Genomic DNA, 19,607 nt, shown 5'->3' on the forward strand with positions numbered 1-19,607 from the left:
CTGTGTTTATAGAGGGTAGAACTGTGCATCTACTACAAAAAGCTACGTCTGCAAAAATGTTAGCGGTCTAAAAATTGTTGGATCAAAACGTATCGGAACATAATTGATCCGATGATGGTTTTCAAAGTTATCTGAAAAGCTAATCCGATAATGAAAATATTATCTTCGATAGTTAGCGGATTAGCAGAACTGTGCCCACCACTGAACATTACACAATTAAAAATATCAAAATGAAAACTGTCACCCTGAGGTTGACGAACATCTTGCCAAAAGATGAACAAGAGAGACTACCATGAGGTACGACCACTGTGAAGAGGGACTGACGGGTAAGGCCATTCACTGTATTCATGCCAAATTTGATCCAAGGTGGATCTGCATGTTGATTTGGTACAGGTTTTATGCCAGATGCCCTCCTTGACACATCTCCACATTACATATGTCAGGGGTGGGGTTTGAACTGGGAACCTTTTGCAGTTACACTAAGGGCCCCTTCACACATAGTACGAATTTGGTCAAATTGCGCATGAATTGCGCATGAAGCAGTAATCGTATGCAATACGTGCAAAATCATAGCTGCCTCCAATGCCCCGTACACCTGTTGCTACAACTATTTGCACACACTAGCGGCTGAAACACAAGAGTTTGCGCTGTGAGAGCCCATCGAACCCTCTCACAGCAGGTGTCGGCCAAATTCCAGCTGACACACACGAATATCTAACACCACTCGTTTGGCACTTAGAAAATGTGTGGTCATTCGCACTACTGGCACCACACAATCACTGTCGAGCTGGATGTGAAATTTGTCTAAGCGCCCCATGAGTGTGGCTTTGCAAACAGACACAGTGACACGTTGTTATGTGAGCTGAACTGACAGGAGGCGTGGCCGCCGACAGAAGCAGCTGTAGTGAGCTGTCATTGTAGACATCCCAGGTGGAGAACACGTACCGTGTTTGGACAGACATGACCTAACAACTGCCCACTGTGACACGCGTGTGTCTGCTTGCTGTCCTCACATGGACATACATAAAAACATACGAGGTCTATTAGAAAAGAAACTGACAGTTTTATTTTTTTTAAAAACTATATGGATTTGAATCACGTGTGATTACATCAGCCAAGCTTGAACCCTCGTGCGCATGCGTGAGTTTTTTCACGCCTGTCGGTGACGTCATTCGGCTGTGAGCACGCCTTGTGGAAGGAGTGGTCCAGCCCCCTCGTCGGATTTTCACTGTCTGAGAAGTTGCTGAGAGACTGGCGCTGTGCTTGATCAAAATTTTTTCAAAAGCTGTGAGGCACATCCGAGTGGACATCATTCGAGAAATTCAGCTGGTTTTAGGTGTAAATTTTAATGGCTGATGAGAGATTTTGGATTGTTTCTATCACTGTAAGGACTTCCCACGGAGCGGGACGTCGCGCAGCGCTCCGAGGTGACGTCGTCATCCTGTTTCAAGCTGAAAACCTCCAAATTTAAGCCTCTGTTGACCCAGGACGTCGTGAGAGAACAGAGAAGTTTTAGAAGAGCTCGGAATCAGCAGTTTATCTGGACATTCCACTGTTAAAGGAGATTTTTTTAATGAAAGACGTGCGGACGGATTCGGCGCGGCACACCCGCCACAGGAAAAACACCTCCGTCTTGATAACCATTTGTAAAATCCAGGCAGCTTTTGGTGGCTTTCAGTTGAGTGAGTATCTGAGAAATTGTTTAACAGCAGGGCATGTTCCAACTTGTCCTTAAGGCTTCCAACGGAGGTGTTTTTCCTGTGGCGGGCACGCGGCGCCGGCTGCGAGCCGACACGCCAGTCCGTCCGCACGTCTTTCATTAAAAAAATCTCCTTTAACAGGCGTGAAAAAACTCACGCATGCCCACGAGGGTTCAAGCTTGGCTGATGTAATCACACGTGATTCAAATCCATATGTTTTTTTAAAAAAATAATAAGGTCGGATACTTTTCTCACAGACCCCGTATATCGCTGTTGCAATTGGCTGTAGCGAACGTGTGCACGGTGCGCAACTGCGCACATTGACAGGCTACCCCAGGTGAAACCGACCGTCAGATCATAACATGAAGCAACGATTTGAATGTCACTTGACCAACGTGGGCTCTGTTCCACATGACATGGTGTCAGTCCTGTGGTGCGCCATCCACAAGACACGCATGTCGGGCAGCATGCGCGCAGGGCCGGCTGGACATACTGCCAGCAGATGTGGCCATAATAAGAGAACACTTCTTCTCATTCATGGCACTTCATGACTGTATGTCTGTGACCATGGGTCATCTACAGAGGAACAGACAGATCATATTTGTATTGCCTGCTCGATAAGAGGGATTCAATAAAATGCACTGTTTTTAAATGGTGTGTGGTTTTATTTATTTTTTTCTTCAGTGTTCTTCTTGATATCAGGTATTTTCCCACACCTTTCATAGGAATGTGATGGTAGCTCAGTGGCAAAGTTTCTTGCTGGTAATCAGAGCTTTTGGAAAGTGCAGGTTCGAATCCCGTGGCTGGCATGCATTTTATATTGTTTTTATTTTCACAGCAGCTACGGGATGTGGTTACTCATACGAGCCGTGAGTCGAACTGAGTTGTATTTATTCATACTATGTGTGAAGGGGTCCTAAGCGCTGACCACTTGGCCACCACCCCTGCATCCTAACTGGCATTAAGAAATGTCCTAAAAAGTTTTAAAACTATTTTCCTTTCGCTGTAGGAGCCCAGATAAACACACCCAAGTCCTCAGAAGTCATGGTGTTCCACTCGTTTCAGTTCGACATGCTTTGGATTTTTTTGTTCTGTTTCAGGAAATGACATTAGAGGAGAAGTCCAAGATCACCGATCTGAACAAGTGCAACTTCAGTGAGATGAATGAGTATTTTAAGGCCCAGTCAGAAGCCAAAAAACAGATGTCAAAAGAGGAGAAACAGGTTGGCATATATATGTTTTTTGTTTTTGTTTTTTTCACAGCTATTTCAGGCCAAACTTTGCTCTGTAGAAATGACCCCAGTGATTGACCTTTCGAAAATATGGCCTAACCTAGACAATTCCAGGCCCCAACTACATATGTGTGCAAATGTGGTGGATATCAGAGTAAAAATAAAATTAAATTATTCATTTTGACCTAAATGACCCAGAATTTTGCCAAAACATATTGTTTATGGACAGGTAGGGTGGAAAGGACCTGGGAGGGAGTAGCGGAACAAACTGACAAATAAGCCAAAATATTGACATTTGATGCCAGTGATCTTGATGTTTGGAAAAACAAAACCCCTAAGGGCAATTCTGAGGTCAGCTGACATGCACACAGAAAGTTTGGTGGAAATTGGCCCCAACACCTCAGACGACTAATGGAACAAAGAAACAAACACACACAAAAACAAAGGTTTCTTAAATTATAATATAATTCTTCCAGTACTGAAAACAACTAAGTGATCATGTTTTTATCTTGTAGAAAATTAAAGAGGAGAATGAGCAGGTCCTGCAGGAATATGGTTTCTGCATCATGGACAACCACAAGGAGCGTATCGGAAACTTCCGCATTGAACCACCAGGCCTCTTCCGAGGACGAGGCGACCACCCGAAGATGGGCATGCTGAAACGCCGTATCAGGCCTGAAGACATCATTATTAACTGTAGCAAGTGGGTGATCTCAACAACATTGTTATCAACAAAAAAGACAACTTTATTTAATTTTACTCTTTTACACTGGAACTAATGTGGAAATTGTACATGCTTGCATTTTTTTTCTTTTCTGCAAGAAAATTGGGGGTTGTCAGGTAAAAATTCTTGATCTTGCAATAGAACTAAATCATCGTCTTTATAGCCAGTTGTTGATACAGCAGTTAAAAGTTACAAAATATCTTATGGGGTGCATTTAAATCAACAAATAAGAAGTTTAAACAGCATGGTAGTGTAAGTAAATCTCAAATCTACTTTTGGGGTAGCAGGGAATTTTCTTTTTGTCAGAAGTACCACAATGGTCACACTGTGTCCTGTTCTCTGATGAATCTGTGGTACCAACCATGATGTGACATTATGTCTTCTTCTGAGTTGTTACCACAAGGTGTCCCCATCAATCCATTGTAAGGGAAGACCAGATTTGGCAGGAAAAAGGCAGAACAGGACAATTCATATGACGTATGTCTAAACGTTTGTTTTAAACGTGTTCAACAAGCATCCATATGCTCACTCTCCTCTCACCACACATGTTCATATGATCTTACTTACCATTCCATCCATCTTCTATTGGGCATGTGATTGCTGGAGTTCAGTATACAAGGGCACATGAGGTGTGGTTAGCGCTGGTGGATTGCTATCATGAAGTGCCAGAAAGCGATTGCGCCATAGACCACCAAAAACCCAATCAGTTTTCTGATAGTTATATGTCACAATTGCAATGCATACACTTTGCTTGTACACACAACAAAACTGTATTAAAGCAACAGTCAAGCAAAGTAAAAGTTCACACAAATGGAAAAATACAAATTTCACCTTACTGCTTTATTGCTTCACCTCGGTGAGTTTTGGTGGCTGATCTCCTTTGTGACACATTGGCACAGATTTGATAATTCGCTAGAAAACCTTACACTTGAGTTCACCCTGTGCACACAGGTAATAAAGGCACTTCAATTCAATTTATTTAATTTATATATCGCCAAATCACAACAAAGCTGCCTCAAGGCGCTTCACACATGTAAGGTCTGACCTTACCAACCCCTAGAGCAAGCACACAGTTAACAAGGGTAAGAAAAAACTCCCTCTGATGATTTGAGGAAGAAACTTCAAGCAGACCAGACTCAAAGGGGGGGTGACCTTCTGCTTGGGCCATGCTACCAACGCAATTGACAACACAAATATACAGGAAATTTTGGGGAGTCCATGCTGGTGCACAGGACGGGAGGCTTGCAGAAGAACTCCCACTCCCACTTCTGGATGGGACCTCAAACAGAGAGAAAAAAACAGAATCAAGCAGCAAAAACACAAAAAAATAAGGTATAATTTGTCAGCATTAAGCAACAAGAAAAACAGAAGAAATACTCAAGTGATTGCCAGCCACTAGTCCTAAGCTTCACTAAAAGACCCAGACCTTAGATAAAGTTGAGGCCGCAGCCCACTCTCTTTACTAATAAAATAAATTTAAAAGGGTAGGAAGGATAGTACCATGCTATGCCAATATGCTAGCCATACGAAAGGGAAAATAAGTGCATCTTAAGTCTGGACTCTGTACACAATCTGACTGTTTTATTGAAACAGGGAGATCATTCCACAGAACAGGAGAACGACAAGAGAAAGCTCTGTGACCCACAGACTTTATTCACCCTAGGGACACAAAATAATCTTGTGCCCAGAGAATGCATAGCCCAGGCTGGTATGTAGGGTTTAATTGGGTCAGCTAAGTAGGGAGGTGCTAGTCCGTGAATAATTTTATCGGTTAATAGCAGAACCTTAAAATCTGATCTCACAGGGACAGGAAGGCAGTGAAGAGATGCCAATATGTGTGTAATGTGGTCAAACTTTCTCCTTCCTGTTAAAAGTCTGTCAGCAGCATTTTGAACCAATTGGAGAGCTCTAATGCTGGACCAGAAAACCAGTAAACCAGAAAATAGAACATTGCAGTAGTCCAATCTAGAAGAAACAAATGCATGAATCAGGGTCTCAGCATCAGCCATAGACAGGATGGGAGGAATCTTTGCTATATTTCACAGGTGGACGAAAGCAGTCCTCATACACTCAACAAAAATATAAACGCAACACTTTTGGTTTTGCTCCCATTTTGTATGAGATGAACTCAAAGATCTAAATCGTTTTCCACATACACAATATCACCATTTCTCTCAAATATTGTTCACAAACCAGTCTAAATCTGTGATAGTGAGCACTTCTCCTTTGCTGAGATAATCCATCCCACCTCACAGGTGTGCCATATCAAGATGCTGATTAGACACCATGATTAGTGCACAGGTGTGCCTTAGACTGCCCACAATAAAAGGCCACTCTGAAAGGTGCAGTTTTATCACACAGCACAATGCCACAGATGTTGCAAGATTTGAGAGAGCGTGCAATTGGCATGCTGACAGCAGGAATGTCAACCAGAGCTGTTGCTCGTGTATTGAATGTTCATGTCTCTACCATAAGCCGTCTCCAAAGGCGTTTCAGAGAATTTGGCAGTACATCCAACCAGCCTCACAACCGCAGACCACGTGTAACCACACCAGCCCAGGACCTCCACATCCAGCATGTTCACCTCCAAGATCGTCTGAGACCAGCCACTCGGACAGCTGCTGAAACAATCGGTTTGCATAACCAAAGAATTTCTGCACAAACTGTCAGAAACTGTCTCAGGGAAGCTCATCTGCATGCTCGTCGTCCTCATCGGGGTCTCGACCTGACTCTAGTTCGTCGTCGTAACCGACTTGAGTGGGCAAATACTCACATTCGCTGGCGTTTGGCATGTTGGAGAGGTGTTCTCTTCACGGATGATGCGAAGGAGATGTGTTGCACTGCATGAGGCAAATGGTGGTCACACCAGATACTGACTGGTATCCCCCCCCCAATAAAACAAAACTGCACCTTTCAGAGTGGCCTTTTATTGTGGGCAGTCTAAGGCACACCTGTGCACTAATCATGGTGTCTAATCAGCATCTTGATATGGCACACCTGTGAGGTGGGATGGATTATCTCAGCAAAGGAGAAATGCTCACTATCACAGATTTAGACTGGTTTGTGAACAATATTTGAGGGAAATGGTGATATTGTGTATGTGGAAAAAGTTTTAGATCTTTGAGTTCATCTCACACAAAATGGGAGCAAAACCAAAAGTGTTGCGTTTATATTTTTGTTGAGTATAATTCCATCCATCTTCGTAAAGCTAATGAGAGACCACAATGTGATTGGAGCCCAAAACATGCACATAATTGATTCACTCAGGACAATCATTCTGCACCCTGCACCTTACTTTGCATTCTAACTAGAAAACTGGAGTGGGACATGCAATAAATACACTTGTGCTGTGCACTTTATCCAGTATGTTATGTGCATGCAACCACAGTTTGACTTAACACGTTGGCTCTCTGTGTCAAAGATGGTCTTCCTGTGAGAACTATGTGTGTGTGTGTGTGTGTGTGTGTGTGTGTGTGTGTGTGTGTGTGTGTGTGTGTGTGTGTGTGTGTGTGTGTGTGTGTGTGTGTGTGTGTGTGTGTGTGTGTGTTTGTATTCACCCACATTTGTTTGTTGGCTTGTTGGTAGGATAACTCATAAATAAATGTAATAATTTTTATTGAAATGTTACTCAAAGGGCTAATCTGGAAATATTCCATTGCAGTTTAGAGCAGACCCAAAAAATACTACTTTTGGCATTGTAAGATTAAATGTTTGGACACGCTTCAAGTCACCTCTGCCAAAGATGTTATGTTTTCACCCATGTCACTTTGATTGTTAGCACAGTTACACAAAGACTAATTAATCAGGTTTTATAAGACTTAGTGGAGGGGTGAGGCATGGGCTAAGAAAGAACCCATTAAACTTTGGTGCAGATCCAGCTCATACATCAGATACAGTACAGTATTCTTTTATTCCAAAGGTCAACGATCGAAATCAAAGGTCAACATTAAGAAAACAGTAGTGAACCTGATCAAAGGCCAATTGTGCTTCAAAATGTTGATCGAAAGATAATTGCAAAAATTTTGGCAACCCAGTTAAATAAGCATTTGGCCTCCATCATTCATCCTGTTCAAACAGGATTTATTCCTGGCAGGTTCTCTTTTTCAAATGTTAGGCGTCTTCTCAATGTAATGTATGCTGATCATAGCAGTGCTAGTGGAGCAGCAATCTTGTCGCTTGATGCGCACAAAGCCTTTGATCAGGTGGGTCACACATCAGGCCTTATGTGTTTAAGTTATTGCGCAGATTCGGATTCGGCAAAACATTCATATCCTGGGTAAGGGTGATACTGTATATGCTAGCCCTTCATGCTCCATTCTGACTAATGGTGATAGGTCATTACCATTCCCTTTACAACGTTCGGTCCAGCAGGGTTGCCCTCTTTCCCCGGCCCTTTTTGCTATTGCGATAGAACCCCTCGCTTTAAAAATAAGAGCACATCCGTGCCTTGAAGGTCTTCAGGTGGGAGGAGTGGAAACATTTATCAGTTTATATGCCGATGATGTAATAATGTACTTTCGGGATTCTGTGGAGTCAGTTCCCATTCTACTTGAAGTTATAAACTCTTTTGTCAGAATATCTGAATACCCAATTAACTGGTCAAAAAGTGACTTTATGCCCCTCTCTGCATCTTACTCACCAGGTTTTCTGGAAAATATTCCATTTAAAATTGTTAATGATCATTTATGTTATCTAGGTTTGACTATACCAAAAAATCCTAAACTAATATTTAAATTAAACTTTGCAGAATTCATATTGAAACTTAAACAAAACATTGAATACTGGAAATTATTACCTTTGTCAATGATTGGCCGTATTAACTCTATCAAGATGACCTCTCTCCCGATTTTTCTAACCTATGCATTTTTTAAGAAGCTAGATTCCATTATAGTTTCCTACATTTGGAACAATACATCTGCAGAAGCCCAAAGCGGAGGGTGGTCTTGGCATGCCAGTCTTCAGACATTACTATTGGGCTGCCAACACTAGAGTTCTGATGTTTTGGCAACAGGCAGCCACAGACAATCTAACTTTTACAACCCCTTTATGGCTTAAGATGAGGCTAAATCCATCTTAAGCCATAATGACACGTTAATGAGTCCTCCTTACCAGCCATGCTCTTTTCTAAGTTTGATAAAACTGAATCCCTTAGGAAGCTTTGCTTTGTGTTGAAACACTCAGTCAGAATTTTAAACCAGGTTAGGAGCTTTCTGGTATTACCGGAAACTTCTGTACAAACACCTATATGTTTTAACCATTCATTTTTGCCCCCTTGGTTGGACAAATCCTATTGTGACTGGAGACAGAAGGGCTTAGTTTTAATTGAAAATTTCTATATTGATGGTAAATTTGCATCGTTCAGCCAGCTGAGAGAAAAATACAATCTGCCTCACTCCAATTTTTTTTCGTTATTTGCAAGTTAGGCATTACATCCAATCAAAAATGAGACATTTCGAACATCTCCCAGCAGAACATGAGCTTTTCAAAGTCCTTAAAAGCCCTCCTGACTCCAGACATTTAATTTCTAAAATTGTGTACTTGTTGGATGACTGCCTTAACGTACGTATGGTTAAAATAAGGGATACCTGGAGAGAGGAGTTGGGTGTGGAGTTGTCTGAATCTATGTGAGATGAGTGTTGGTCCATAATCCGCTCTTGCTCAGTAAACAGTAGACACCAGCTTATACAGTTTAAGATTGTTCATTGTTTACATTATTCTAAAGTCAGGTTGCATAAAATTTATCCCTTTGTCTCACCAATTTGTGACAGGTGTAAAACATCAGATGGCACATTATCTCATGCTTTTTGGTTCTGCTCTTCAATAACGGGTTTTTGGTGTAAAATATTTGACTGGTACTCTAAGGCCTATAAAAAGCCTCTTCAGCCTGATGCAGGACTCGCCATTTTTGTCATTACAAAGATAATTAAGGACCTCCTTGCATTAGGAATGGTTGTTGCCAAAAGACTAATCTTGAAAGAATGGAAATCTTCTACTGCCCCCTCCTTTCAAATGTGGATCGCTGACATGATGTCTCTAATACAAATGGAAAGACTCAGATCCTTAAGAACGTGTTCAATGAGAAAATTCACAAGTGCTTGGAGTCTGTTCCTTGCGTACCTGGAGGAGATTCAGGCAGTTTGACATGTTAACCTATGCCCAGGTGACAGATATTTCCCAGTCTCTACTCTGAGATGTTACTGTTTAACTGGCAATGTGTATGTGTCTGAGCCACTGTTTGTTTCTTTGTTCTTTGTATGTTATATGAAAAATCAGAAATAAAATATTGAAAAAAAAAGTTACCATCAAAGATCAGTGAACAGGTTCGTCAGGTCAGGAAGTATCATTGATAAAGATCAAAAGTCTTGAACTTTATCAAATTTTCACAATCAGGATTAAATGTCAGCAATTGGGATCAAAGATCAGTTGTCAGTTAACACTACTGAGGGTCAACAGTCAGCATCAAAGTTTGCTTTCATGATCAAAGCTCCTGATTAAAAGGTCATTAGTGATCACAATCAAAGGTGAGTGATTTGGATAACAGAATTAATGATTTTTCCTGTCTGATGGAGAAACAGAACCAAGGATCCTTTGACCACCAGCCCACCTCTTCAACCTCTGGGCTATGACCTCCCCGTATAGGTAGATTCATGAAGTGGACTTGGCATTAGAGTTTGATTTATTTTCTTCAATTTACAGAGCACTGTGGAGCCTTGGTGGAGGCATGCACTGAACTGATGTAGTTGTTGTCTCAAGGCTGCAGGTTTTTTTCCATATTGAGCCAAGATGATTGAGTTAAAACCAGGAATTTCTCATCCTTTTTGAAAACTGGATTTTGGCAATGTCCAAATGTAGGGTGGCTGACAGTAACTGTACAGAAAAATGCAGTTTGTATCACACCTCATAGGTATGAAGTTCATAAGCATTTCTCAGTCCCATTAACATCCTGCACTTTTTTCTGTAGGGACTCCAAGTATCCAAAACCTCCTCCAGGCACAAAGTGGAAGGAAGTTCGCCATGACAACAAAGTCACTTGGCTGGTATCTTGGACAGAAAACATCCAGGGATCCATTAAGTATATTATGTTGAACCCAAGTTCCAGGATTAAGGTGCCTATACTCTTTTACTTTCAGCCTCACTGTCAACCATTTCTTACAATTTTGTTTTTAAATAGAAATCTTGCACTAGTCATTTTTTGACAACAATACAACAAAATAATTGCTTTTCCTGTTAACTCTGTGAGTGTAGGGGGAGAAGGACTGGCAGAAATATGAGACTGCTCGACGCTTGAAGAAGTGTGTGGACCATATCCGTACCCAGTATAGAGACGACTGGAAGTCTAAAGAGATGAGGATCAGACAAAGAGCTGTGGCTTTGTATTTCATAGACAAGGTAAGGAAAAATGTTGATGTTGTATGAAATACCATTATAGAGAAGGAAAATAAAGTTTAAAAAAAAATCATAATTAGTGTATGCCACTACTGTGTACTTTCGCCCCTTTTTGAGAACACAAGGCTTCAGTAACAATCACAGACTGTATATATATTTTATTTCATTTGCATAGCACAAAATGACAATAAAGCTGCCTCAAGGCGCTTCACACAATTAAGGTCTAACCTTACCAACCCCTAGAGCAAGCACACAGGCAACAGTGGCTATGTTTACATGCCCTTAATATTCGGGATAAGGTCAATATTCTGGTTTCTGAATCATTAGGAATAACCCATTTACATGCTTAAGCAGACAGAGTTACTCCTGTATACATGGTCATTGGTATCATTTGGAATATCCCCATCTAAACAGCGACGCACGTCTTCCACCGGTGCTTGATTTGGTTTGGCGTTCGTGCAAATCCTGCTTCGTGTAACTTTTCGGCCACCTTCTTGTAAATGTCGCTATCTCTGTACTTTCTACCATCAATAAAAGACATTATATTCATGTCTTTCACGATACTAATGAAGTACTCAGTTTCCTCCTCGCTCCAAAAGTGTGGTGCTGTGCTGCCGCGTCTGGCTTTCCCCATGCTTGTTTACCTCTGCTTGTGGTGTCCGGTGGGTTGCACGCGCCGCATACAAGTAGTTGCCGTACTCAAAAGACCAAGATTCCTTGCGGATAGGACATGCGCAGAACACAAAATAATGTTCCTTTCTGTGGGGATATCCCAATGCGCGTTTATATGACCTGATATTCGGGTTATAAAAGGAGTAACCCAGGGGTCATATTCAGGTTTTTAAAATCCGGAATATGAGCATATTCAGGTTTTTGCGGTGTTTACATGGCCGTGCGCAACCGGGTTATTGCTAATATTCCGGTTATGAAAGGGTTATTGGCTGCATGTAAACGTAGTCAGTGGTAAGGAAAAACTCCCTCTGATGATTTGAGGAAGAAACCTCAAGCAGACCAGACTCAAAGGGGTGACCCTCTGCTTGGGCCATGCTACAGACACACTTGACAATACAAATATGCATGACATTTTGGGAGTCCATGCTGGTGTCCAGGACGGGGGGCCTGCATAAAAAGACATCCACTCCCATTTCTGGATGGAGCCGCACCTCAAACAGAGAGCAAGAAAAACAAAACAAAATCAGGCATCAGAAAGACTACAAATAAGGTATAATTTGTCAGCATCAGTGATGCCGGTAGTAAGTAACGCGTTACTCTACTCTAACCACTTTTTTTAGTAACGAGTAATCTAACGCGTTAATCTTTCCAAATCAGTAATCAGATTAAAGTTACTTCTCCAAGTCACTGTGCGTTACTATTATTTTTGCATTGTGGGTCGACAGCAGCATTAAACTTGGTCCGTGGGCAGGAGGTCAGGGTTCGACTGAACTGCCCACTTTAAGCAAGCTGTGAGCTTTTCATCCGCGGTTTTCTGCAACAGCTACAACTCGTCCTCACCTCTTAAAGCACAGTGAAAACAGCACACCTGCACTGAGCTTTACAAAGACATTTTTATGCTTTTTTTTCTCCGAGCCGCTCCGTATCTGCTGCTAAAAACAGCTGATCCTCCGCGACGCATCAACAACTAGTAACACTATTTTCCACTCAAATGCACCTAAACTCTCTTTCTGAGGACCCCATGATGTGAAAACTCAATAAAACTTTCTTACCTGTAAACCTGGTCATGTTTTCTGCATAAATAAATGTTATCCATTCTTTGTGCTCAAACGCCAAAGCAGGGGCGAATCCAGATGGAATGGAGGCGTGGGGCAGGGATGTGCCCCCCCACAACACCCCTAGATTAAAGATCCAGTTTTGAAGCTGTTTTTTTACTACAACTACTAATACTTCTTAAAATATTAATAATTTCAACAAGTAAAATGTTTAGAGAGAATTTAAATGTTAGAAAAATGTTAGAAAGAATTTAATAGTTACATTTATAAACAATATAGGTTAGAAATTGCAAGTTTTACTGTTACAGTGCTGTCAACAGTTAAATATGAGGTCAAGAAAGAGGTCTTTATGTTACTTTTTATAAAACAAGTATTTATTTTCATTGAAGTCAAGAAAGTGTTGTGTGGGCCGCTGAAGAGGAGGTACTGCTGGCCCACCACCAGAAGGCGCCCTGCCTGAAGTGCGGGCTTCAGGCACGAGAGGGCGCTGCCGCCTCAGGAACAAGCCGTGGTGACAGCTGTCACCCATCATCCGTGACAGCTGTCACTAATCAACACATCTGGTATAAAAGCAGGAAGACACCTCCACCAAACTGCCGAGATATCATCTTCATCTGGAGGTAATACTCTCAGCCCTTTTTGTGAGATTTATAAATCTGTTATTGTGAGTGTTTGCAGGAGAACCGGTCGTTTTTGCGGAGGCTGTGCAAGACGGCGCTCCTTTTCATCTGAGACCGCTGCAACGTGTTGAGTGAGAGGTGGAGGTGGCATTCCCACCATTGTTACTGGGTGTTCACACACCCACCCTTTGACTGTCTTTTGCTTTCTGCCAGCAGTACCAGATCCGACACGCCGGGAAGGTGGCCACCTGGGGACTCCGGGACTTGGCGGCTCCAGTATTCCTCGGGTTCAGGTGGCGGTGGAAATCGTGTGGTTCCGGTTCGTTTCCAGACGGGCGTCTCCTATTGTCAAGCCTGCCCACACGACACCTTTATTAATTGACTGTTGCACATTCTGAATCTGCTGTGTTTGGTTGTGACATTCACAACAGTAAAGTGTTATAATTTGACTCCTTCCATTGTCCGTTCATTTACGCCCCCTGTTGTGGGTCCGTGTCACTACACTTTCCCAACAGGATATCTCGGCCAGCGTCATGGACTCCGAGGGGCGTCACCAGGCTGTTGAACAACCAATGGGAGAGCAGGGAGCGCAGGCATCTGCAGGAGGCGTGATTGGTGAGCTACAGCATATTCTCACCGCCTTTACGGCTCGAATGGATCAAATAGCCGAGCAAAACATCCTCCTGAACCGCAGGGTGGAGGCTCTCTCCGCGCAAGTGGCGGCGAGCGCTCAGGGCGCTGCTGCAGCTCCTCCTCCTGTCGATCCTGTGCTAGATATTAATGTTCCAGTGGTGGTTTCACAACCCCTCCCACCATCCCCTGAAGCATACATAAGCCCTCCTGAGCCGTACGGAGGTTGTGTGGAGACGTGCGCGGACTTTCTTATGCAGTGTTCGCTCGTCTTCGCACAACGTCCCGTCATGTACGCGTCAGACGCAAGCAAAATAGCTTATGTGATCACTCTGCTTCGGGGAGAGGCACGCGCTTGGGCTACGGCGCTTTGGGAGCAAAATTCACGGCTCCTTCACACATACACTGGGTTTGTGAGGGAGTTCAGAACTGTGTTTGATCACCCTAACAGGGGAGAGACCGCTTCAACCGTGCTGCTGTCGATGAGACAGGGACGCCGGAGCGCAGCCGCTTATGCAGTCGACTTCCGCATCGCGGCTGCGAGGTCCGGCTGGAATAACGCTGCACTCCGCGCCGCCTTTGTAAACGGACTGTCGTCAGTCCTAAAGGAGCACCTAGTGGCCAAGGATGAACCGCGGGAATTAGATGGGCTTATTGATCTCGTTATACGGTTAGACAATCGGTTGGAGGAACGCCGTCGGGAACAAGACGAAGGACGTGGCCGGGCGCGCGCCGTCCCTCTTCCTTCCGGGTCCGAGAAAGGTCCGCCCTTCCCACGCTCCCTGGCCTCTACGTCCCGTGGGGCGACAGCTCCCCCTGCTGACGAAGCTATGGACACGAGCAGGGCCACATTTAGACCACCTAATAGACAGAGGAGGTTTCCACGCGGGGCGTGTTTTGTTTGTGGCTCAATGGAGCATCAATTGAGCGATTGCCCCGAACGGTTAAACACCAACGCCCGCCCCTAGAGACTGGGCTTAGGGTGGGCCAAAAAATTCACGTGGGACACACACATATTGCCGCACGACTCCCAGTTACAATCCTTAGTGGGGATTTAACCCTTCAGGCCCCAGCACTGGTAGACACAGGGTCAGAAGGGAATCTGTTAGACAGCAGATGGGCCAGGGAGGTAGGGCTCCCTCTGGTGGCGCTACCTACACCATTGCAGGTGCGAGCACTAGATGGCACCCTACTCCCTTTACTCACACATAAGACACCACCAGTAACTCTGGTGGTGTCAGGGAATCATAGGGAGGAGATTGAGTTTTTTGTGACTCCTTCTACCTCCCGTGTGATTCTGGGGTTCCCCTGGATGTTGAAACACAATCCCCGGATTGATTGGCCGTCCGGGGTGGTGGTACAGTGGAGCGAAACCTGCCATTGGATGTGTTTGGGATCCTCGGTTCCTCCCGGTTCCCAGGCTAAGGAGCAGGTCCAAGTACCCCCCAATCTGTCGGCGGTGCCGGTTGAGTACCACGATCTTGCTGACGTTTTTAGCAAGGATCGGGCACTCACTCTTCCCCCGCACCGTCCATATGATTGTGCCATCGATTTGTTGCCAGGCGTGGAGTTCCCGTCCAGCAGGCTGTACAACCTCTCCCGACCTGAGCGCGAATCGATGGAGACCTACATCCGGGACTCCTTAGCTGCCGGGCTGATCCATAACTCCACCTCTCCGATAGGAGCGAGTTTCTTTTTTGTGGGAAAAAAAGATGGCGGTCTTCGTCCATGCATTGATTATCGGGGGCTGAACGAGATCACGGTTCGCAACCGATACCCGTTGCCTTTGTTGGATTCAGTGTTCACCCCTCTGCATGGAGCCAAAATCTTCACAAAGTTGGATCTTAGGAACGCATACCACCTAGTTCGGATCCGGAAGGGAGACGAATGGAAGACGGCATTTAACACCCCGTTAGGTCATTTTGAGTACCTGGTCATGCCGTTCGGCCTCACTAACGCCCCCGCGACGTTCCAAGCTTTGGTTAATGACGTCTTGCGGGACTTCCTGCACCGATTCGTCTTCGTATATCTGGATGATATACTCATCTTTTCTCCGGACCCTGAGACCCATGTACGGCATGTACGTCAGGTCCTGCAGCGGTTGTTGGAGAACCGGTTGTTTGTGAAGGGCGAGAAGTGTGAGTTTCACCGCACTTCTTTGTCCTTCCTGGGGTTTATCATCTCCTCCAACTCCGTCGCCCCGGATCCGGCCAAGGTTGCAGCGGTGAGAGACTGGCCCCAACCTACAAGCCGTAGGAAGCTGCAACAGTTCCTCAGCTTCGCAAATTTCTACAGGAGGTTCATTAAGGGGTATAGTCAGGTTGTTAGCCCCCTGACGGCCCTGACCTCACCAAAAGTTCCCTTCACCTGGTCGGATCGGTGCGAAGCCGCGTTTAGGGAGTTGAAACGCCGGTTCTCGACTGCACCGATCTTGGTGTGGAGAGGTTTCTGCCGGGAACTGGGGGCCACTGTAAGCCTCTCGTCTGGGTATCACCCACAGACTAACGGACAGGTCGAACGGTGCCCTCAGGTGCACGACCTCCGCACACCCGACGGCTTGGAGTGAACATCTGGCCTGGATCGAGTACGCTCATAACAGCCAGGTGTCCTCTGCCACCGGCCTCTCCCCGTTCGAGGTGTGTCTGGGGTACCAGCCCCCTTTGTTTCTTTTGGTGGAGGGAGAGGTCGGTGTGCCCTCGGTCCAGGCCCACCTGCGGAGATGCCGTCGGGTGTGGCGCACCGCCCGTTCGGCCTTGTTGAGGGCCCGGACGAGGGCTAAAGCCCATGCAGACCGTCGACGGTCCCCGGCCCCTACTTACCAGCCCGGGCAGGAGGTGTGGCTTTCCACCAAGGACATTCCACTCCAGGTCGAGTCCCCCAAGTTGAAGGACCGATTCATTGGACCCTTCCCCATCCTCAAGGTCCTCAGTCCTACCGCAGTGAGGCTCCAACTCCCGGCCTCACTGCGGATCCATCCGGTCTTTCATGTCTCCAGGATAAAACCGCATCACACCTCGCCCCTCTGTGCACCCGGTCTAGCGCTGCCTCCTGCCCATATTATCGACGGGGAGCCGGCTTGGACAGTTCGCTGGCTCTTGGACGTCCGTCGAATGGGCCGGGGTTTCCAGTATTTGGTGGACTGGGAGGGGTATGGACCCGAAGAACGCTCCTGGGTGAAGAGGAGCTTCATCCTGGACCCGGCCCTCCTGGCCGATTTCTATCGTCGCCACCCGGACAAGCCTGGTCGGGCGCCAGGAGGCGCCCGTTGAGGGGGGGGTCCTGTTGTGTGGGCCGCTGAAGAGGAGGTACTGCTGGCCCACCACCAGAAGGCGCCCTGCCTGAAGTGCGGGCTTCAGGCACGAGAGGGCGCTGCCGCCTCAGGAACAAGCCGTGGTGACAGCTGTCACCCATCATCCGTGACAGCTGTCACTAATCAACATATCTGGTATAAAAGCAGGAAGACACCTCCACCAAACTGCCGAGATATCATCTTCATCTGGAGGTAATACTCTCAGCCCTTTTTGTGAGATTTATAAATCTGTTATTGTGAGTGTTTGCAGGAGAACCGGTCGTTTTTGCGGAGGCTGTGCAAGACGGCGCTCCTTTTCATCTGAGACCGCTGCAACGTGTTGAGTGAGAGGTGGAGGTGGCATTCCCACCATTGTTACTGGGTGTTCACACACCCACCCTTTGACTGTCTTTTGCTTTCTGCCAGCAGTACCAGATCCGACACGCCGGGAAGGTGGCCACCTGGGGACTCCGGGACTTGGCGGCTCCAGTATTCCTCGGGTTCAGGTGGCGGTGGAAATCATGTGGTTCCGGTTCGTTTCCAGACGGGCGTCTCCTATCGTCGAGCCTGCCCACACGACACCTTTATTAATTGACTGTTGCACATTCTGAATCTGCTGTGTTTGGTTGTGACATTCACAACAGTAAAGTGTTATAATTTGACTCCTTCCATTGTCCGTTCATTTACGCCCCCTGTTGTGGGTCCGTGTCACTACACTTTCCCAACAGAAAGGGTGACTATAAAGTGAGTTTTGGCAAAACAAGTATCATTGTCATGTTGAGGTGGCCGAGGGTTGTTGTCGGCAGCTGGGAAAAGTAACTAAAAAAGTAACTAGTAATCTAACTTAGTTACTTTTCCAATTGAGTAATCAGTAAAGTAACTAAGTTACTTTTTCAAGGAGTAATCAGTAATCAGTAATTGGATTACTTTTTAAAAGTAACTGTGGCAACACTGGTCAGCATTAGGCAACAAGAAAAACAGAAGAAATCCTAAGGTGATTTCCAGCCACTAGCCCTAAGCTTCACTAAAAGACCCAGACTTTAGATAAAGTTGAGGCCCCGGCATGCTCCGTTTTTTAATAAGATGAATTTAAATACTGGACAATATACTGAACAAACCCTGTGTGATGTCACTCATAGGTTTTCTATAGCAACCTCGAACAGCCCATATGACGCTTGTGTATGGGCGTTGCCGTGTTGGCAGCAGAGGGCATGCTAATTCACAATGAACTCATTAATGCATAAAGCAGCGGAGCGTAGGTGGCTCATTGTGTGACAAAAGAACCCTGAACGCGACCTTCTCTTCGAGTCCAAACCACCTAAGCTAAGCTTTGAGTGTTTATTAAATCATATTTTTGTGGACTGTGTGATGGTTCTCATAACGGTTTGCTTTGGTGTGGATGTTAAAAGTTATGAGCCGCTTATTCTCTCATTAATTGTGCATCCAGTGGACCTAAAGGATGAAGCTACCGACAGCTACTAAAAGTGGATATACAATCGTTAACATACAACAGTAAATCAGATGAGACTTGAATATTGCAGCAGAGACATCTTAAATAATCCGTTAAGACGTTTAACCACACAACAAGCAGGTGATTGTAACAAAAAAATAATCCTAACGACAAACTCAGCCCTCCACAACAAAGAGCAGCCACATCGAGCAGACCATGTATCAACAGACCCGTTGGTCAAATTGTTACTTCAGCTATTTCATCATAAAAGATTAATTTCCTCCAATATCCAGTAAATGGAAGCATCATTTTGTAAGCTTGCTCACAGATGTCTGGTTTTAAAACAAGTCTCAGTGCAGTCTTTCATGGAGTCTTCTTTTCCATGCAGTGCAGCTATACTAGATAGAACACATTTGCGGAATAGATCTTACACTCTAATGCTTCCCTTGTAGCTGGCACTGAGAGCGGGTAATGAAAAGGAGGAAGGTGAAACAGCCGATACTGTTGGTTGTTGCTCACTGAGGGTGGAGCACATCAAACTATACCCCAAGATGGATGACCAGGAGTATGTGGTGGAATTTGACTTCTTGGGGAAGGATTCCATCCGCTACTACAATAAAATCCCTGTGGAAAAGAGGGTAAGCAAGAGATGGAGACATGGGAAGGGAGTGAATTAAAGGGAGAAAGAAGTCATAAAACAATAATGGCAGGTATTAAACAGGTGGTGTTATATTTGAAACGTGTTTTCTTTGACAGGTTTTCAAAAATCTTCAGTTGTTCCTGGAGAACAAGCAGGATGAAGATGACCTCTTTGACAGATTAAATGTAGGAAAAGCTGCCTTCAAGTCT

General features: G+C 45.0%; 1 protein-coding gene across 1 annotated transcript in view; it reads left to right on the forward strand.

The window, feature by feature from the left end:
- Window positions 1-19,607, forward strand: part of top1 (DNA topoisomerase I) — a 74,648-nt gene that overhangs the window by 29,237 nt on the left and 25,804 nt on the right. The window contains 6 exon segments of the mRNA XM_034172591.1: window positions 2,801-2,923; window positions 3,448-3,635; window positions 10,618-10,762; window positions 10,902-11,045; window positions 19,211-19,396; window positions 19,515-19,583. Of these exon segments, the coding sequence (XP_034028482.1) occupies window positions 2,801-2,923; window positions 3,448-3,635; window positions 10,618-10,762; window positions 10,902-11,045; window positions 19,211-19,396; window positions 19,515-19,583 (855 nt within the window).

This window comes from Thalassophryne amazonica, chromosome 6 (genome assembly GCF_902500255.1).
Source record: "Thalassophryne amazonica chromosome 6, fThaAma1.1, whole genome shotgun sequence".
In the NCBI taxonomy this organism is placed as follows: domain Eukaryota; kingdom Metazoa; phylum Chordata; class Actinopteri; order Batrachoidiformes; family Batrachoididae; genus Thalassophryne; species Thalassophryne amazonica.